Genomic DNA, 22,118 nt, shown 5'->3' with positions numbered 1-22,118 from the left:
GTAAGGAACTTGGTTCCTCGAATAACTTCGGGCACAGACATCTGAGGGCATGGCCGTCCAAGAAGAAAATGTAGCCATTGTTGCCATCTATCGACCACAGGTTGAAGATTGGCGATCCGTTGGATACCGACCGAGTTATTGCCAAAAGTTGGTGCAAAAATGAGGAAAATTTTACATTTTTTCAAACAGGGTAAGGAACTTGGTTCCTCGAATAACTTCGGGCACAGACATCTGAGGGCATGGCGGTCCAAAAAGAAAATGTAGCCATTGTTGCCATCTATCGACCACAGGTTAAGGATCGGCGATCCGTTGGATACCGACCGAGTTATAGCCAAAAGTTGGTGCAAAAATGAGGAAAATTTTACATTTTTTCAAACAGGGTAAGGAACTTGGTTCCTCGAATAACTTCTGCCACAGACATCTGAGCGCATGGCCGTCCAAGAAGAAAATGTAGCCATTGGTGCCATCTATCGACCACAGGTTAAAGATTGGCAATCCGTTGGATACCGACCGAGTTATAGGCAAAATTTGGTGCAAAAATGAGCCTTATGAAATTTTCAATTTTTTTTTATTTTTTTTTATTTTTTATTATTTTTTACTCTTTTTTAATTTAACGACCTTACAGGTCATGCCGGCCATTTCTGGCTTACTAACCTTATTTTTACCACGTCGCCGGATAGTCAGTCCTTGCTACGGGGGGACGGTCCGGATGGGATTTGATTCCAGTCTTGTCGTGTGGGCCGGCGCCGTTTATCACATACACCACCCTGATTTACTATTCTGTGGATGGGGAAAAGGATCTGTTTTATGTCCTGGAAAACAATATTCGACATGGTAACCTACATACAAAATGGAAATCATCGTGATATATCAGTTAAGTCTTATTATCCTAGAGTAAAAAATAGTTCCCTCGGTGCCCCAACACACAACTTACCCAAAATAATCGACTTCGTCACTTCGACTTCGACAAACAAAAAACAAACCAATGTTTATGCATCCATCATAATATATACGTTTTTATTTTTCCCTCCATTTTTTAAGTCTTCCAATGGATCGTTTTTTTAAAATGTTCTGCTTCTAAATGTTTATTATTTCATAATATACTACAATATTTCATCCTACAATGCCAAAAACAAAACTGATGTTTAACAGAAATGTTGCTTGTAAAAAACCATCAGTTTTGAAACATTTTTTCTAGGTGGAACTGTAACAAAAATATTTATATATTTTTGATACTGCTACCACGGAACAGTTGAATTGAAGCACTAGCATTCATAACATCCATAAATCAATGTGGTTTAGGAACGTAAAATTATTATTATGTTTAACGTAAAGAAAACAACTAAGTAGCAGATAACATGCATGCAAACAAAAAAAAGAGTAAAAAAGTACAATACAGCGAATATGTGTAAGTTGAGAGACATAACGAACTATACAATAAAAGTTTCCCATTTGGCTTCCAATGCTTTCAAGCCAATGGTGTAATATAGGAGCGTAAGGTAAATGAAATAGTTACGATTCATTGTATAATATATGTTTTTTGTTTTCTTTTGTTTTCTTCTTCTGCGTTCCATAATCGCCTTGCAGTGACATCAATGGTTTTAAAATAATAGTTAACAACATACACACATACATGCAATATGTACAAAGTTGTGTCGGGGCCGCTTCCAGGCGTAAGCGTTTTTCGTTAATTAAGTTTGCGTACACCAACAGTACTGCTGTGATGGTTTTTGTATGTAACGTGTTCGTGTCGTACGGTCCTGTTGCAATCCTTCAAGTCGTTTTTGTTTTGTTTTTTTTTTTGCAAATGGCGGACTTCCTTTATAGACCATAACCTACGTTAGTCAGTTTTGTTTGTTTGCCGTTGTTCTATTGTGATTTATATTTTGGATTTCCCCACCTTGGGTTGGCTGTATGCTCAAAATTGTATAATGCTCGATAACCCTACCGCAAACATCTCAAAGATGTTACCCTCACCTGTGTGTTACCTCACCTATATATATATATGTCTAGTTTTTACATGCATTTGTACATGAACGATGTATATTCAGTAAGCTAATATAAGATGTGCGCGTATTCACTATTTGTAAAGTTATTGTTTTGCGTTGTACGTTTGCATATTGCGATTGCGTTTTTGGGGGCGGGAGGGGGGTGGGGGGGATGGCAGCTGGCCAGTGATAAAGCGCCCAAGACTCACATCAAGACTGGGGTATTTGTTTTCCTTTTTCGAAGAAAGTGTATCTAAGTTTCCATTGCACACTGATTTTCCATCATCATTCGTTTCTTACTCCCTATCACACATATCGTCCGCATTGGACGAACAAACTGTCGCAAATAATAGTGTTTGCGGGATACTACCCTTCCTTAGCATTACATTTCTTGTATTTTGATTGAAATTTGCGTTCCTTTATACTTGTTTTTTTTTACAATGTGAAATGTTTAATTATATCACTGTATTGGCGCAGTATAAATTCAGTGGTATGTTGGATGTTTGTTTGTATTGATTTTCTCACACAAGTTTTGAAAATAAATTGTACGTTGTCGGTTGCAAAATAATCTAACATACTCTAGTACGATCGATGTGTTATTGCAATAGACGGTTAATTTTATAAATGAAAACAGATATTTAGGCAATAATAATTTCTTCATAATTTTAACAAAAATATTTTCTATATGCCTTTTTTATTATTGTACTCATATTGCTTTCCAGCAAACTAGAAAAAAAGTAGGCCAAGAGGAGGTAGCGATAAAGACAGACCGAAATTAGGCTTTTCCAAAGAAAGTCTTTGTTATACGGTCTTTTGCTGTGAAGAAGTGGTGACGATTCCCCGAAACGAACAACACCCAGCATACCACTGATTGTTATATAATTATTAATTTGCTGTCTGTATTTTATATTCCCTCTTTTGTTACTCTATTTGCATTGAATTATCCTACTCTACCAGCTACCCCTATTTTACAAGGGCGGAGGGATACTTTTGACTATACAATTACATATTTGTAATAAAGTTGTAAGAGGATTCACCCTTCTGAATCGTCCATTTTCCTATGCTGGGGCTCGTACGTTGTGCTGTTGCTTGTTTTTATACTGTACGTTACACTGATTATTCTACTACTTAGCACATATAAATTTAAACGCACGAGGTGGTTCAAATGATTGCGGTAAATATAACCCTTGAAAGTAAGAGTTTTCTATAAGTTTTTTCTTCTTCTTCTTCCCATAAGTAACGTATACGAATAAAACCGAGGCAAACATTTAAACCGAACATGGTTGTTAAAGCCTCTAACGAAGAAAAAAAACAAAATTTAAACTATTATAATAGCGAATCACTGTCGTTCGTATGGTCAGATATTTTGTCTAGCTTGCTTTTTTAACATATGGTTACGGGTTCTGTCTAAAAAACCGTACACTCTGCTCTGGTTCAATGGCCTTTTCCCGCATATAAAACGTAGCACATATGTTCCTCTTTGATAGTTGTCCTTTACAATTTATGGCTCTATACAATTAAAGCTGCAAAAAAAAATTTTTTTTACAAAATGTTTTGCAGTGCTTTCGTATTTAAAAAACAAACAAAAAACCTAAAAATCTAATGCTTATGCGTTCGCTTGCCGCTATTGCACTGTTCTTTTGCCTACGGATACGTAGCAGTCTATCCGCTTGTTTAGTATAACATTTATTTCTCATAACAGCACCGCGTATTTCATCACGTTTTCCGATCTCTGCTACCGCCGCCATAATCATCGTCGTCCGTGTCTTTCGCTTTTGGTGGTACGTTGTCTGCCATCGCTTCCCGATGGAGAAGCTCTTTCGCCCGATGCTCCCACATCAGTGGGTTGGAGCGAACCTGATAAAAAATAAAAACAGTTGAATGATTCATGCCCAAGAAACGTTTCGTTTTTTAAGGATTTACCTTATAAGTATTCTCTTGCACATAGGTGTCCGGTTTTCCATAGTCCGGAGGGTTGGAGTATGGATCATAACCCAATACTGATAGCATTGGTGCAATGTCTGCCATATCCCGCACAACGTCACTAGGTATCTTGCCGACCCATTTGGAGAGTGCTTCCAGGTTTACTGGCTTGATGACTTGGTCTGAGGAACGTTCCACTCTGTGTATATTAAAGGAAAACATCGTGAAAAACATTGAACGACAAAGATATACAAGAAAATGAACCTACTTCGATAGTGCCACACCGTTCTCCTTGTTAATAAATTCCTCGTGGTGTAACACCGAATCATTCCACGGTATGTCAAGGAAGTGTAGTATCTTACGCATCCATTCCTCTGGATGCAACACCAGCTGTTCGTAGTACACCATCATACAACGGTCGCTACCAATTTCCTTGCACTGCTCGTGCATCGTCTGTATCGCCTGGTTCCACTTGGTTAGACACTGCCGATAGCTGGTTAAATCGAACCCGGTAATGGTGACCTTGCGCGAGATGATCGAGTGCACGGTGGCACGCCCATCCCGCACCATGAAAAGGAACTTAGCCGACGGGAACAGTTCGATCACGTACGAGCCCATCTTTAGCGTGAGCGGATCTTTGTTGCAGAGCCGTGGCGCGGGGTCACCGTGTTTGGCAATGATTTCTAGACAGAACTGAGCAATAGCACCGTTTAGCACCTCCTTCGTGATGCCGGCCTCGACAAGCCGTACCGATTCCTTTTCCGATTTCATCCAGTGTGAGCGTAGTTGAAGGATGCGTGGTATAACGCGCGTTTCCTGTCCACAGCTGTAAGGGAGGGAAGAACGTTAAGTAGTGCATCGAGTGTATTGCATTTATATCTTAATCAGTCTTACCGCACTTCTGGATGAGCATCTAGCATGGCACGCATTAGTGTGGTACCGGAACGCGGCACACCACCGATAAAGATTAGCGGCATGTTACGATGATATCGATAGTTGTTCCCGCCATTTACACTCTGTAAAATAAGTAACAATAAATCAATCAACAACCTCTATTTGAAGGAGTAGCTGCTACGCATACATACTTGATCATCCCGCACCATAACACCGGCATTGTGCGCATTTTTTTCGCCCCAGCAAACCGCACGCACGTCCGTCCACTTCCAGAGCAGAATTAGAACGGTCAGGCAGGCACCGATTGCAAACAGTAGCTTGCGACCACGCAACATTAACCGCATTGTTTACAGTGCCCTTTTGCGTAACGTAACAGAAAATCGAAACACAGACAGTCTGTCGTTTAATGTCCGCTATGTGTGTGCTAAACCTGTGCTGTGAAATTGAAATGAATTTTCGGGAAAGAAGTTAGCGTTTTGTTGCTTTAATTTTTCGTCTAAAGAATAGTGTAACCTACCAGAGCCCAGTTGCGTGTTCTTATCACCTTTTCAAGATTAGCATTGGTTGCTTACACCATCTAGCGTGTTCGTTCTGGGTTTTTTTTTCCTATATATATATTTTGCTGTTCAGCAAACGAAGCGATCGCGGGTACCTCTGGAAAAGAAGTGAATTTGTTTTCTTGATTTTATTTTTTCTTGAACTGTTTCTAATCAAACACTGTGCGCCATGGGGAGATATACGCTTAGAAGCTCAATAGGTCATTTTTGGAACGCAACAGAACGGAGTTTTTGTTTACGAGCTAAAACTGGACATAATCTTGTATTTGTTGTAACGGGTTTTAAAGAATGTAATGACATTTTTTAATGAAAATTTCAAGTTTTCATTCAAATCACCCAATTGGAGGTGATAAAATGGTGAAAATGTATCTTACTAAAATCTTCCCTTGGTGGTGTATTTGATAAAAGGCGTCGGTTCCAAATGACAGGACCTGGGTTCAAATCCCATCCAAACCGTTCCCTCTGTAGCAAGGACTATCTATCCGGCTCTGTCTAATCTAGTAAGCCAAAAATGGCCGACATGTCCTCTAAGTTCGTTAAGTCAACAAGACACAGAGAGAGAGAGATATCTCCCCTGAAATGAAAAAAAAGTTAATGTAGCATGACTTACTTTGAGAAGATTTATTTCACAGTAAAGATGAAGAATTGCACTGTAACACCGTCGGGTTTGCGTTTTGCATAGATATGTGTTGCCGTTGCTTTAACTAGCAGGAATTTCGTTGGTTGGTTTATACTAGCAGGAACCAGTGCGTTGTCATATCCCCCCTTTCGTCTTTACCAGTGTTGGTTGTTCCGAAATTGAAATGCTTTTATAAAATTGACGCAGTTGTTGCTTACACCTGAGCAGTTGAAGAATGTGGGATGCCAGCATTACTATCACGTTCGCTGTAGCGTCCCAAGAAGGATGATTGCCAACACCTAGATAGGCGAATAATCACGCCCGGCTAAACACGGTGACAAGTGCGTTGTCGTCCTGTCAGCAGCACCAGGGTCAGGTGCTGGGTCCATTGCTACAATCACTAGCTATCGGTTGCCATCGATCCTGTTTAGGCTAGGAAGGTTTTAGCCGATTTTACAGCTTTTCCTTTGTAGTAAGATTAACCCGCACTGGGTCCGCTTACTGCTGAAGTGTTGATGCCTTCCAGCGGTACTCTAATGTATTACCACCTAGCTGTACTAATGTGCTAGAGAGGCCTTCAGTCGTGCGTTTCGTTAACAATCGTACAATCCGCTACCGATACATCCAGACTGCGCTGTCTTAAGGTGTTGCGTTTAACGCCATGCGGCGTTATTGAACGGAACCGTTACAACCGTTTAGCAGTTTCGGGGGACTCAGTGACTCAGTTCAGCTGTGCCTAATGGATGTGGACATCGGGTTGTTCTTATCGTCATGTAGTGTACGAGATTTCATCGCACACGAACGTGACGGTATGCAACAGCGGAATATCTCATCAAGATGCAGTGTTTAAAAACTGAACTTTGGCAGCTCGATCGATGTTACGATTGATTGCTCTTTAAATGCAAACGTGAAGTTATTTATCTCTTTGCAGTAAAGCAGGTATTTGACGCATGTTGATTATCGAAGTGTTGCCTATCGACGATTCTGTAAAGATATAAAAAAGAAAATATTTAAAAAATGGAAACTTAGTAAATAAAAATATAAATAAAATAAATTAATATAAGAATAACTAACTAAAAAGACTAAGAAAAATAAATATAATAAAAATAAACGAAAGTAAAAGTAAGAAAAACAAACAACACAAATTGCAAAATTACTCAAAACAAGGTAAGGCTATAGCTTTAGAAAATTTTCAATTTTGTTAAATCTATATATATAAAATTCTCGTGTCGCGGTGTTAGTGTGCAAACTCCTCCGAAACGGCTGCACCGATTTGTATGAAATTTTCGCTGAACGTTCATTAGGTATGAGAATAGGTTTAGCGCTATAGTTCGTTTCGCTAGGTGGCCTCTGGTCAATATTATGAGTTCTTTTCTGTTTTTCCTACGGGAGTTATCAAGTAGGCATAGCCATTTTTTCAACACGAATGTTGAACACTACTAAAACAAAAAAGTTCAAAAGAATAGATCAATCAAAGTAGGTACACATGACGATTTATTTGTGCAATTATATTCATTAAAGCGTAAAGTGAGTGGTAAATAAGTAAAAAGCAAGTGTGCGAATAATTATCTCTCTCTTCTTAGCTTTAACGACCTTACTGGTCACGCCGGCCATTTCTGGCTTACTAGACTTATTTTTACCACGTAGCGGGATAGTCAGTCCTTGCTACGGGGGAACGGTCCGGATGGGATTTGAACCCGGACCTGCGTGGGTACCGGCGCCGTTTATCACATGCACCACCGGCGGTGGATAATTAAAAAATGCTATTTAGTGATTTGCGGCTCGGTGGTACATGTGGAATCGGCGCCGTACACGGAAGGGCCTGTTATATTAAATCCCAATCGTCAAGGAAAGCCAGAAATGCCTCCTGAAGTAACAAAAAAGAAGAAGAGCCACAAAAAAGAAGAAAAATTGCTTTGATTGGGAGTATCATTTGGATTAAGAATGGCAATAATTTAAGAACTTTCAATTAATCAACGATATTCTCTAATCGCCACTCTTAAAAATACCTCACGAATCAAGATTGAACACTCAAAACGTTTGCTTTAACTACAAAACGCCTGTTTAAGGGCAAAGCTAGGTTTGCCGGGTAAGCTAGTTTTTTTATAATTTTTCATTCTTTTTTCTATTTAAAGCATTATTTGAGTGAAAAGAAACTCATTGCAACCAATTGGCATTAAAATAAAACAATTTAATTTTTTTTGCAAAATTTCTCAAAAAAATCGTAAGGGGTAAGCCTTATGAAATTTTCGAGTGGAAAATTTTTTTGAATTTTTTTTTTCGATTTTTTATTCTTTTTTTAATTTATAGCAATATTTAAGTGAAAAGAAACTTATTGCAACAAATTCCCATCAAAATATATCACATTTAAAATTTTTGCTACATTGCTCAAAAATGAGGAAAATTTTACATTTTTTCAAACAGGGTAAGGAACTTGGTTCCTCGAATAACTTCTGGCACAGACATCTGAGGGCATGGCTTCCAAGAAGAAAATGTAGCCATTGGTGCCATCTATCGACCACAGGTTAAAGATTGGCAATCCGTTGGATACCGACCGAGTTATAGCCAAAAGTTGATGGAAAAATTAGCATTATGAAATTTTCAAATTTTTAGAATTTTCAGTTCAATACAACGTTTCCACTCACTATCTCACTCTTACTCACTTTACACATCTCTAAATCACTTGAGTGCTGTTACTTGATTGAAGCTTTACCAACGATTAATTACATTTCCACCCACTGCAAACAACATGTGAATGAATAAAAATATACAAATTTTCTGCTATTAACATTTTATCCCGTTTCTCCTTCATCAGTAAAAGTGTCATTACACTTTGGTTTCATTCTCCACAGGCAGATGTTTCCGCTAATGCAATGCATTATCATGTTGTCACTTGCCGCCTGTCGGTTTATCATTTACGCTCCGTTGCACTGCAACAGTCTGACGCATCGCGTATGGTGGTGGCTGGTTCGTAACCATACCCTGAACCATTTTCCTTATCATATACCCGTAGCCTGGATTCCGACTGTATTGTGACTTGGCAAGTTGGACAGATAAATGTGCACAACGGGTTTTTTTTTTGACTTTCCACCAAATTTAACACACGTTACAGCGCACATTTTTATGCAAATAAAATGTGCCCTATGGCATTCGCCAGCAATACAACAACGAACTGTACCATATTGAACAAGTAACGTCAGTGTACCGATCAGATCTTACCACGAAAGCAACTGGTTGCCACTAGCAGTTAAACTACATTAAGCGACTAACAATCTTGCTGACGATGGCACATTTGCGGAGAGGAAATTATTCTCTAAAGTGGAACAAAACTTTTCCATCAAAGTTACGCATTGAAAGTTTAAATTTTGTTCGCTTGTTTTGCTTTATTTCGTCATGCCGTTCTCCGCTGAAATTAAACATGATGTCCCTCGGGTGGGTAACATATACCCCCCCCCCCCCCCCCCCCCTAATACTCACATTATACCTTTTATCGGGGTTTATTATTTCGTTGCAATACCACAATCGATAGTAATAGTGAGACTAAACTGAAATATCCACATATGGGGGAAAAAGCGAATTTAAAATACATTACGCAAATAGCCGTGGAGCTACGTTACAATTGAACAAATTTTCATCATTAACAGCATGTAATCATGATCGTTGGAGTATGCTTGAACAACTAATAGCAACATTCCTTTACCCAACCAAGCTAGAACGATGCGCAATTGAAGCTGTCGTTTAGCATTGCTTGATGGCATTTTAAATGTTGACCATTTCCGGGTGTTTCTGTATTTCTCATACCATTCGCTCCTAACCACAGGCATTAGTTAAGAATCAAAATTTATTTCTATGCTATCTAAGGATTTCCAATAACACCAGCTCAACAATGTGCTCGTTAATGGAGACGCAAATTGACCTATTACGATCATTCTGTTGCATTCAAATAATGGAGCTCGCTAGGTAGTTAGGGGTGATTTCAATATATCAATATACTGTTGAGCGAAAGTGAGAATCGAAATTATTCAATATTTCAGATAACAATTCATCCATTTATTGTTCTTAGATATAAGATTAATTCAGAACATGTTACTCCACTTAAATATATTGTTCCGAACACAAGAAGCTGCGACTTTGAAGAAATGTCCAGAGTCGTCCATTGCAATTGAAGAGCATCGACATCTCAAGTTCAAGTTCAAGTTCTTGGTCTTCCGGCTCAAAAAATGCTGATCTGGATGCGATCCTCGTCTCGTGTGAAGATGGAGGACCAAACCTCCCGACGCATCAAGGGCTCTTCAGAACTACCACAAGGGAACAACCTTGGACCACTTCTCTTGGTGATCTTCCTGAACGACGTCACGGCGAGTGACGAAGTTGCGATACGTAGCCAGGAAGAACAGGCTAAGTCTTCAGAATGTCCTGAGTGCGTTCTAGTCCTGGAGTTATGCGTCGAGAATTGCGTTGTCGTTTCGTTCACCTGGAATCGCAATTCCTTTATTAACACGTATATGCCCTTAACCGGAAAACCTGTGTCAGGGATCTAGGACTACTCCTTGAAGAGAAGTTGAGGTTCCACGACCAACTTGGGTACTTAGTCACAAAGGGCAATCAGGTAGGCTTGGCAATCAGGTGGAATCTTGCAAATCTTGAAAAAGCTTGATATAACTGACTCGATCGCCGTTAAGATCCTGTACTGCTCCTTATTTCCTTGGTGGAATACGCATCCGGCGTGTGGTGGCCAGCGTTAATTAACATGGTTTGCACTGTGTAGCTGGAGCCTCCAGGTTGACTACAAAGGACGCTACGCGTTACTGGGCCTGGAGTCGCCCTTCAGTCACCCTTACGTTCTTGACGATCAGATTGTCAACCGAGTCACGGGTATTAAAGACTTAGGAAATCTGGTTGGACAAAAATCTCTCCTTTAATCTCCAAATCGATTCCGTTGGGATTGGGAGAGCGACTTCTCGGACCCCCTATGCTTCAAGGGGGTTCACCAGGTTTGTGAACTCCCTACTCAATATGAGTCCAGGTGTCAGCTGCTTCCCAGGCGCAATCAGTCTTCATTGCCGCACTCCTTCTCGGTCATCCCGATGCTCCCGCTTTGTTATCATCAGTTCCATTTTACATCCCTTCGCGTGTCCTTCGTAATCGTCCCCCTCTTGCGATTCCAACACGACGAAATTCAGTAGGGCACAAAGACCCCCACGTGTGCGCTATTCGTCATTTCAATTCCGTGTGCCATGTGTTCGACTTCCACCTTAGTTTATTCACCTGCCGGTCCCTTCTTAAACACTGTTCTTCATCCCTGCCGCCTCAATTCTCTGCCACTTAACAATGTTAGGTTTAGGCACTAGTTAGTACATGAATTCTGTAAACCCCGTGTGGCAACGGAAATAAATAAATAAATATCAAATATCACTACTTGACTATTTTTAGTCAATTACAACTTTTAGTTTTATTACAACTCATCGGGTACCTAACTTTCAACTTTTTGGATTAATCCCACTACTTTTAACCAAAGAGGAAAGTTTTTTGGTGCGGCTGCGAAGGACCATCAGAACCTGAAATTTCTCATCTTTCATGTTTTCATTATTCTGAAGCACTCTCAACGTCAACGATGTTGGTAGAAGTTAAAAATCTCCTATTGAATGAAGTGAAATTAGATATAGTTTGTAAGCAAAACTTCCTTTTCAACAAGCTACAAAGAAACTTTTCAACAAGCTACAAGTTTTGCAAGCATTAACGTATGCATTAAAAAAAGTGACAAATTTGTCTGATTTTTCATGCCACCTGCCACCTGCTTGTTGGCCAACCTATCAGTAGTCAAAATGTACTGTATACTGTGAAAATTTGATAGCTCTATCACTTTATTTGTGGCCGCTTTGACCAGAAGAGTGAAGGCAGGTTGTTTTGAAATGTGTTCAAATCGCCTGCTCCATCAGGGACATCACCAACATCAACCATCATACTAGACTTCATGTTAGCCGGATAAGATCGTGGAAACTTTTCAAAGATTCTGGCACGTCTGGAGATAGTAGAATCCATCGTTTGGAGGTCTGGTTTCGGCCAGCCGATTGTGTGTTAAGCGACCGGAGGAATCAACAGAGGCTCGTGCTTGGTATGGTGGCAGTGCATTGGGCCGAATGGGTTGGTGTAACCGAATTTTTGTTTTCCCAAAATAGATATCCTTGTTGAAAAATGAAGCAGTTGGTGGAGCCCAAGCATATTTACCTTCTCGACTTGTCAGAACTTTGTGGAGGAGAATATATTTAAATGAATTCGTGACTTGAATGATGATGATTTAACAGGCGACTACGGAATTGGAAGAGATGCTTTTTCTTTACACCGAAGTCTAAAGTTTCGGCTAACGCAAAGTGGCGCGGAAGGAGTGAGAAGATTTTTTTAAAGTTTTTTTTATTTCCCAATTAATATAATACTAACCTATGGACGAAGTGGGAGACCGCCTGGGCCCTTACCGGTTTGGGGAATTCGTCAGTCGGGTATAACCCGCTAAGATCCTCCTCAGTTCCCGTCTCCAAAGGGCCTCACGGCGAGAGCAGTACGGAAAATTGTAGGCAAGTTATTCCAAAAATGCCTACCCTCAAGTGACAGAGTTCTTCCCCCCCCCCTGGCTACTAGGGCCTCCAAAGAAATGCTCCTTCCTCCCGCTCAGCACACAGCTAATAGAATTTTGTCGATTTTTAGACAAAGTCCATGTTTCTGATCAGTGAAAGTCAGAAATGGCCAGCCATAACCTCTCAAGGTTAAGGTCGTTCCTCGCAACACGTCCTTTGAGTGGAGAAGATCCGTCAGACTGTAGAAAGACCGGTTGACAACCAGCACTCTAGCGCGTATCTCAGCATCAATGACAACTGCTTGTGACTGCGGAACGTTAGAGCAGGTTTTGTTGCATTTTAATAAATGGTGCGCATCGAGTGGTTTGGAATTGAATTGATGAACTTTATGGGATTTCTTTTTTTTCCCAACGAGTCATCAACGGACAAGGTTAGGCCTTATCTCCAAGAAATCATTGTTCGCGGAAATAGAATTTCGTTTTCTGTGAATGTACAATCACAAGAGATCTTGACCTACCATTTTTAGCTTTCCTTGACTTTTAAACACTCGTAGCGCCATGTAAAATGAAAGGAAGGAGTAGAGTTGATTTCTCTTGTTAGAAATAAAAAGTCTAGACATGGTTTTAAAATGCTCTTAACAGCATTTTGCATTTGAATGCTTTCAGTCTCAGGAGAACAAATTTTAAAGTTAAACTTCATGGCGTAGCAATAGCAACATCGTTAGAACTATCTTAAAATTTAAAAAGTTTTTTGGGAGGAGTTGTAAAATCAAATGAGTGCAATGATGCAACGATTCAGCGAGAATGCTAACCACTAAGTCTATAACATCAGCAGCAACTTCCAACCAACCAGAACCAACCAGAAGCAACCAAGACTTCTGGGAACAGAATGATTGATGATTGATTAAACAATAAATATAGACGAAGTTTTGGACGACTCTAAAAGGGCTGTCACCGATCCGTACATCACCGTTGTGTAAGTCAGAATTTGGTATTGTTACCATTGGGTTAATCTCCACACCTTGGTAATCTCCACACGTAAGGGTTTCGGCCTCCTGTTCGATCCTCTGATAAGTTACATAGAAAAGCCGCCATAATATTTATCGCCTGGCAGCGTTTGACAGTATCTGGATTGCCTAATAGAAGATGGCGAAAGAGGAAGAACAAGAAGACCAAGCTAGAAGCCTAGCAAAGGGTCCTCAGAGTTTTCCATCCACTATCATCTGTGGGTGATGTGGGTCATTCCAAACGTTTGGTTTGGGATTCCAAAAATCTATGAAATCTATGAAAAGATGGAAGGAGAAGAGCTGGTTGCTCTGCCATCTTCTTCAAGATCTTCCAATCGCCAGTTCCATTCAAAAAATGTTGAACCTGAGGACAGGAGTGCACGGGTAAAAGTTCTACCATGCAATGTTTGCTCAGTTGTCTCGAGAATTCTCGCTAATACAGTATGACGAAAATAAGTACGGATATCTTTACCGTACTCTGGTGTTTGTATGAAGAGTTTCTATGGTTCTTAAAAATTTGAACGTAAATACTTGGTTTTAATTTTAGAGCCTAGGCTCTGTGAAATATGAAAAGAAATTATTTGTTATGGTTACGATGCCATTAGGTAAGGACTAATTAAACCATTCATCCACAACATAACAAAACCTGGAACGAATTTATTAGTTTACAACCTGTTCAAAACATGGTCGATTGTTCTGGTAATTTGTTTTAACATCAGAAATATAACTAGATTATCGCTTTATCAAATCTGACCTCAATTTTGCATTGTGCAAGAAAGTTTATTTTTTCTTTGAAACAGAAAATTGTTATCGATTAGTTGCAATTTTTTTTAAGCTAGCGGAAAATGAGTTTTGAAAACCGTGAGTACTACAGTGTAAAGTGTAAGAAGTGTAAAGTGTACTCACTCTGTAAAGTGAGTAAGAGTGAGATAGTGAATTGAAATTTTCTATTGAATGAGTTTCGTTCACTCACCATGAGTCGAGTCGCAAAAAAGTAATTGGGTGAGTGGAAATAAGTTTCTTTTCACTTAAATAGTGCTTTAAATTAAAAAAAGAATAAAAAATCGAAAAAAAAATTTCAAAAAAATTTCAACTCGAAAATTTCATAAGGCTTACCCCTTACGTTTTTTTTGAGAAATTTTGCAAAAAAAAATGAAATTGTTTTATTTTAATCCCAATTGGTTGCAATGAGTTTCTTTTCACTCAAATAATGATTGAAATAAAAAAAAAGAGTGAAAAATAATGAAAAAATCAAAAAATTCAAAAAAATGAAAATTTACTAAGGGTCATTTTTGCACCAAACTTTGCCTATAACTCGGCCGGTATCTAACGGATCGCCAATCTTCAACCTGTGGTCGATAGATGGCATCAATGGCTACATTTTCTTCTTGGACGGCCATACCGTCAGATGTCTGTGCCTGAAGTTATTCAGGGAACCAAGTTCCTTACCCTGTTTTTGAACAATTTAGCAAAATTGAAAAATGTGATATATTTTAATGGGAATTTGTTGCAATATGTTTCTTTTCACTCATATAATGCTTTAAACTAAAAAAAGAATAAAAAATCGAAAAAAAAATTTCAAAAAAATTTCAACTCGAAAATTTCATAAGGCTTACCCCTTACGTTTTTTTTGAGAAATTTTGCAAAAAAATTCAAATTGTTTTATTTTAATGCCAATTGCTTGAAATAAGTTTCTTTTCACTCAAATAATGCTTTAAATAAAAAAAGAATAAAAAATTATAAAAAAATCGCACATTTTCGTTCAACTCACTTGCACATTTAGTTCGGGTCAGAACCTACTGAACCTATTTATATTTATGGGTCAGCCCAAATCCGCTGCACCCACGGATATGAGTCGATTCTGGGTCTCCTGCACTCGTATGACCCATCACTAGAGGAACACCCTTAGTAACATCTTGCTTTGTCTCCAAATGCAGTTTAAAAACAAAGTATCTCAGTATTCGCAGAAAAAGAAAGGAAGGTATGGATTGCAATTATTGACAAAGTGCAGGCACGCTCCGTGTACCGCAACTGGAATGTCTATCCAAACCACCAAACCACCTTCGAAGCATCCGGTACACGTAACACGTGCTGTATGCTTTACCGCCGTTGGGATGAGTTGAGGTTTGTTTTATTGTTTTTAATTTGCATTCATGCTAAGGGAGAAGAGGAATTGCTGTTTATCAAGTTGTAGTTGTTCAACCATCTAACGATGGAAGAAGGTGTCAGCACACTAATCGTCCAACGTATCGTTATAATCAAGATATTAACATCCGTCTTAATGCGAACATAAATCACACCGCAGATGCCAAGGGTAAAGTTTCCATATGATTCGTCAGCAAACTTTTTACTGATAATTTCTACCACGCATAACTGTGACGATGTGACGAACAAAACCATACAAATGCGTGAATATGGCCCGTAAAAATGTCATCTTTAACAACTTGCTAACACCGTGGTTATTCCTTTGGCAGGCGATTTAATTGAAATGTCCGCATAGAAACAATTTTAATTGAAAAGGCAATTAATTTGTTTACCATTCTGATGAAATAAAAGAAAAGTACTGAATATTTACGCCTTTAATTTATTACTGATGCTTTTAATTAATTTCTATTCCTGATGGTCACATGCATTATTCCTTTTTGTCACTGTTTTAATATTGATCGATAATGAGAAGTAGCATTTGCATCTCCTAAACACATTCAGAATCTCTTTGATTGAGGATTTGTGTTTTATCTTTTGTTGCAAGAAACTTTATCCTTGGCATCGGTAATTCCAGAAACTCTTCGGTGGATGGCACTTCAATGTCCTCCGTTAGAAACCTTCCGATATTATCATTTATAACTCCTTATCTTAAACTATTAGTTCAGTGAACCAATCATGGTCAACATCACAATCTGGTGGCCTTGACCGCAGCATCTTTTGAACCATTCCGATGCCATTCGGCATGCGATATTGTGCTCGTTAGAAGGAGTAACTGTCCTTCATAGGAACATTTCTACGGACAAGTTTTTAACTGAACGTCCGCGAGGAATATTTTCGAATGTTTAAAATTCATTGTGATTTAAAATATACATAGCCAAAGCTTGGTTTGCCTCTTCTTCTTTTGGGGGCAGTACAACCTCAACAAGTTTTGGCCATTATTCACTTTCCTTGATTTTATTTACCCATATTTCAAAGAAAAAATTATCAAAATCTTCTCTTTTGAAGAATTTCCTATAGGGAAACTGCATAGGAATATGAAATACTCGACGAATATGTTAGCAAATCGGCATATATTGATATAGAAACGCGTGCCATTGATATGAAATGTCAAATGCGAGGGTTGTTTACAAATGGGGGGATTGAAGAGTTGAAATATACTAAATTTATTTTTATAAAAGAAATATTAAAAATAAAAATTGAAGCAATATTAAATCTCAAATCGCTTTGTTACCATTAAATTGAAGCAGAAAATTAACAGCTCAAAGAACAAAAACGATCATATGAATTTGACGTTCCATATCAACTGCACGTCATTCTATGTTTGCCTATTCGCTTAAGTACTTGATGTTTCAACAGCTGTAATAAACAGCTGATTCCCTTGTAGCTTCTGATCATTTCACATTATGCCCTAGTTTTTTCAATGTTTCAACTCGTTGCTCAGAATTGCGAATGTGGTTATGTTCGTACTATTTTGATTGACTCGTTAGAATGGGGTGCTTTTTATGTGGGGTTTGGCTGTACATATTTTCATACGTAAAAAAACTAAATAAATTACTTTTTATTTCCGATCGTGTATCAACTCTTAACAATAGATCACCAATTTCGAAGAGTTGCATTATATTTTAATATTTTTTGAGAATTATTGATATACAATAGATCTTTGAAAGTAGATCTAGATTAAACACGAATTAAATGTTTATCTGAAAAAAAATAATGACAAGAAAAATAAAATGACAGATCCGTACTGTCAAAATGACAGAACCGGTAGTTCTAGTGTAAATGCAGTTGATACTTTTAAAATGAAAGTACCCTTCGCTGTGTTCAAAAGATATCGTAAAATCTTATTCCGGTTCCAGTAACGCTATCGTTATCGAGCAACACATACTAGGAAGTATATCAAGATGATAGATTAGTAATGGACCATGTGATTTTTTTTAACAGTACAAATTCTTTGAATATCGATTAGAATGTTGTCGTAACACAAATCATGCGTGACCTGTTTTTCTTTTTTTTTTTTTACTAGTCAACGTTTCATCAAACAAATCTGTAACGGTAGCCGCTAAGGTTTCGTTCGTTGGAAGATTTTAAACGAAAAAGAGAATGGGGGAAAAAAACACTGAAACGCATCACTGAGCGCATCACCAGCTATGCATTTTAGCTTTACGAAAAAAAAAAATATAACAGTATGCCCACCAGAAGAGGCAGTTCTATGGTAGAACGAACGGGTCAGAGTCGGACCATGCCAAAAGGGAAGACAAGTGTTTTTTCACGAACATATGGAACAAAAAAGGGATGGCAACAATGGAATAGGGTGCCGGTTTGGTAAGTAAAGCCAACAGAAAGAAATCCGTTAATCGTCGAATGGTGTGCCACCGTTAACGGTTTTTGGATACCCGACCCTTGATTATGTATTCCCGGCGTATAGTTTTGTTTGGTTTTCTCTCCTTAACTTTAGTACGCAATGTTCTTCTGTGTCAAAATACCACCAATCTTTCACTCTCTGTCGCTGCTGACGCGGCATCATGTGTTGCCGCCGGAAGACGATCGCGAACGTTTTGATGCAAAAGAGGATTCATTTTCAACAGCCAGCATGTGTTCAAATGATAAAGCGTATGGTTTTAATGAGCGCACACAAACGTACACGGACGTGCCTGTAAAGTGTTCGGCAAAACGCATGGTGATGATCATCAGCGATAAAAGCAACAAAAAAAAACATAACTAAAATCCGGTTACATTCATGCACAGTTTCATATTTTGCAGGCAAAGTTTTTGAAAAAAAAAACAAAAAAACACCCCAACCACATTGGTTCTAAAATTAACATAACAGATTGTCATGTTGAATCACACGGTTTCGCATCGTACCAGCGACCTTAGGTGGTTTTGCGAATGTCGGATATCGGTGTTTCGGTTTTAAAATATTACACCCCCTTTTTAACCCGCGTAGACACATCTTCACATCTACCTGCAACCTGGCGCCGGTTTTAATAAGCTTATTATCTCAGCTATTTTAAAGTCGTTTCGATCAATCCATGATTATTACGCGCGCGGTATAATGGAAAAATGCATAATTGAGCGTATGATTTGTATTAATTCTGCTGCTCACACACGTCTGCTGGTATTGCGCTTGCTTTGTATTTGATTTTCATCTGTTTGCAAATTGGACTGAAGAAAAAAAATCGAAAACAATAACTGAACGTTTCTTTTTCTCTTAATCAACAAGTAATAATAGTCGTATTGTACGATCGATTGTTAGATAACAGATTATAAAGAATACTATTCTAGTTGTAGAAAATATATCTTGTATAAAAACTCTAACAAACATGCTTTAATTACAATTACAAAGATTTGTTCTGTCATTTGCAAAATATTGTGAAACTGCATCGAAACCTTTTTGCTTTTAATTGTTTTTTTTCTATCGCAAGCGAGACGCACTGTTCTGTAAAAGATACCACGATGGTAAGCAAATGATGAATGGAAATATAGCAAAAAAAAAAACGCTATCGTGTCCTAGGGTGTAAGGGTCGATAAGAATCCCTTCCCCCTCCCCAAAAGAGAACAAAGCGTAAATGCGTGAACCCATCCACACAAATACTTCTGCACGAAACAGACGGATTTAATAGGTTATACAGTGCGGGGAAAAGGAGAAGAAAAAAATCAGCATCCCGGTTGTGTTTATGTTTGACTACCGGATTGTTTTGTTCGTTCGTTGTTGAATACATATATTCCTTTCTTACAGGCCTTTCCTACACTGAAAGGTACGGTGGTATGTACGCAGGCGCATTACAATGTCCCCAAGCCACCCACACACACACACGGTGGTTCCCATCCACCACCGGAGATTGCGTTACAAGCCGTCGCAAATCGATGTAGTCTAGGAGACGAAATCTTTACAACGCTGCTTGGTAGAAATTGTCGCGCAAGTAAAATGCTTGAGTTATGCATAAATCCTCTCTCTCTCTCTCTCTCCTAGAGGCTTCCGCAGGCCGAACCGTATGTCCGGGCATCTGATTTGATTTCCATTATCAGGTAAGGATGTAGGGAAGCACATTTTTTTTCAAATTGCATGATTAACTGGGAATGCTGGTTTCGGGGATGGAAAAATAATTTGTTTTTAATTGACAGCAAAATTGAAACGAGAGAAACCATCCGGGTTCGCACCATTCCATACCGGCAGTCCTGTGTATGTGGCCGGTTTTCGGTCGTATCCCAGATGCTGGCATGTAAAATGCATCCCTGACTGACGGGGGAATGGATTTGTTTCGTTTTCTTCAGTTTGGCTAAAAGAAAAAAAACAAAAAACTAACATTCGCCTAGTGCAGTTACAATCATACTTGTAACAGCACTAATTGTTACGTCTAAATGATAAAATCATATTCCTGCATTTTGCTGTGGCCTACATTTTCGGTGCGGGTGATGCTTCGTCGATTGGCGCTTCTTTGTTACTGCGAGCGGGGGGACGATCCTTTTGGCAAACCTCCTTTTCCACACTCCCAGCAGCCATCATCATCATCATTGTTGAAGGGTTTGAAGCAAATGGAAAAACGGCCATTTGGAGGGGCGCGAGCATTCACGAGCTTGCTCAAATTCAAACAGCAAACTACCCGCTCCCGGGCGATCAATTAGCGGCCGACGTGACGTCTCCTAAATGGAGGTCAAGCACCCCAAGAACCCCGGTCCGAATTTGGCGGTTTAGCGTGTGACAATTCAGCTCACAGAGAATCAACGATTTTTAATGCTTCGGGGTGGTTTTGCTGCTAATAGCAATTTCAGCTGTGCCGTGCAGTTTGTGATTCATCTCCAGTCTGGTCTCTCTGGTGCTTCAGTTCTGTTTGTTACTTCCGTTTTGGCGTTTCCGATTCGATTACCACAATAAATCACATTGCTGGACGTTCATCTTCAAATGGTAAAAGTGTCCGCAATTTTCAATGGAAACAGTTTTCCGGCAGAACGAATCAAATGCCAAACCAAAAACGGGCAAAGATAGTCCATTCTTCCCCCACACAAAGGCTCCTTCCATCTTAGCAATTGTGTGTACGGAAAGCAAACATTTATGAATTGCACTGTGTGCAATATTCGTTCGCAACCGTACATTTCTTTCATTTCCTTCCGGCAAAGCTCAGCTGCACTTGTCGTTCCACCCATCGTGATGCTTTTCAGTCAGTATTTATGGACTTTTTACGTACCCCTGTTGAAAGTTTTGCTTGCTTCCTCGGATTTTGTTTGATTGCAGCCGGGGATATGACAGTTGCTGTTGTTTGTTCCGGTACGGCCGTTTTTTTTTCTATCGTTTGATCGAAGCACCCATCTGTACCACGGCGCACGTTACCAAAGCACACACGCAAATTTTCACTGAGTATCTTCGCGCGATACTACGAACCGAGACGGACGCTACTTTTACAAATAAACAAAAATTAAACGCACTACCCACTTCACCGAAAATGCACTTGAGCGGCTGGACGGCAGGATCGAACTCTCGTAGGCGCATCTTGCGTACGACGTGTGCATGTCGACGGTAGAAAATAAAGAACAGGGCAGTCAAACACCATTGGATGGTTGGGGCATAAATTGAGTTTATTGTAAAATAGTGATTTCCTGTATATGCGCTTACGGTAATTAAAGATACGGAATCAATATGGGATATCAATATGAGAAAAATAAAAATATTAAAAATGAATTTCAGTCATAACTTTCCTTAGCAAAACATTATAACATGCAACTTTATGGTGCTTGCTTCCCTAAACAAGGTTTGACACATCTGCTTTATAGCGCCAAGACGTTTGGCATCGTGTTTTGAAGTGAAAATGACTATGCAAGAGGTGAGGCCCATAATATATCGTAGGCGGCCATTTTGTTTGCTTTTCGTTGACGTAAAAACATCGTGACGTAAAAAAGGAAAACCCCGATTATTTGGCCTCAAAGTGCGTATAGATATTAGGCGGGCTTATCCCTAATGATTTGACATCAGCAGAAAATTGAATTAAAATTTGACGTTTGTGGGTTCGATCTTTTGTCAATATGTGTGTGTGAATCATTTGGAGTGTGATGTGTGTGTGTGAAAATATCTTCTTCTTCTTCTTGGCTTAACGACCTCTAAGGTCATACCGACCATTTCTGGTTTACTAGCCTTATTTTTACCACGTAGCCGGATAATCAATCCTTGCTACGGAGACGGTCCGGATGGGATTTGAACCCGGTCTTGCCGTGTGGACCGGCGCCGTTTATCACATACACCGTGTGCGTGAAAATATACGTATCACAATTAAACCCACAAACTTCAAATTTGATTTCAGTATGTCCACCGCGTCAAATTTATAAGACCATCTAGTCTCTTTACCCTCTTTCATCCATGCTCAT

At 39.2% G+C, this 22,118-nt stretch overlaps 1 protein-coding gene across 3 annotated transcripts; it reads right to left on the bottom strand.

The window, feature by feature from the left end:
• Window positions 1-1,053: 1,053 nt before the first annotated feature.
• On the bottom strand, window positions 1,054-21,303 carry LOC125773076 (protein-tyrosine sulfotransferase). 3 transcript variants are annotated; one of them, XM_049444297.1, is made up of 8 exons: window positions 20,948-21,303; window positions 5,973-6,965; window positions 5,323-5,459; window positions 4,997-5,235; window positions 4,806-4,927; window positions 4,180-4,737; window positions 3,912-4,110; window positions 1,054-3,845 (listed from the first exon to the last, which is right to left on the bottom strand). In XM_049444297.1, the coding sequence occupies exons 4-8, from the start codon at window positions 5,147-5,149 to the stop codon at window positions 3,705-3,707; spliced, it is 1,173 nt and encodes a 390-aa protein (XP_049300254.1). In that variant the 5' UTR covers window positions 5,150-5,235; window positions 5,323-5,459; window positions 5,973-6,965; window positions 20,948-21,303; the 3' UTR covers window positions 1,054-3,704. The 3 variants fall into 3 exon arrangements, with proteins under 3 accessions (XP_049300254.1, XP_049300253.1, XP_049300255.1); XM_049444296.1 differs by having other exon boundaries at window positions 4,997-5,240; window positions 20,948-21,302; XM_049444298.1 differs by having other exon boundaries at window positions 4,997-5,240; window positions 6,200-6,965; window positions 20,948-21,302.
• Between the last annotated feature and the right edge of the window lie 815 nt (window positions 21,304-22,118).

Source organism: Anopheles funestus, chromosome X (genome assembly GCF_943734845.2).
Source record: "Anopheles funestus chromosome X, idAnoFuneDA-416_04, whole genome shotgun sequence".
NCBI lineage: Eukaryota > Metazoa > Arthropoda > Insecta > Diptera > Culicidae > Anopheles > Anopheles funestus.
The sequence above is the reverse complement of the archived record's forward strand: the minus strand, read 5'-3'. Positions and strand labels throughout refer to the sequence as shown.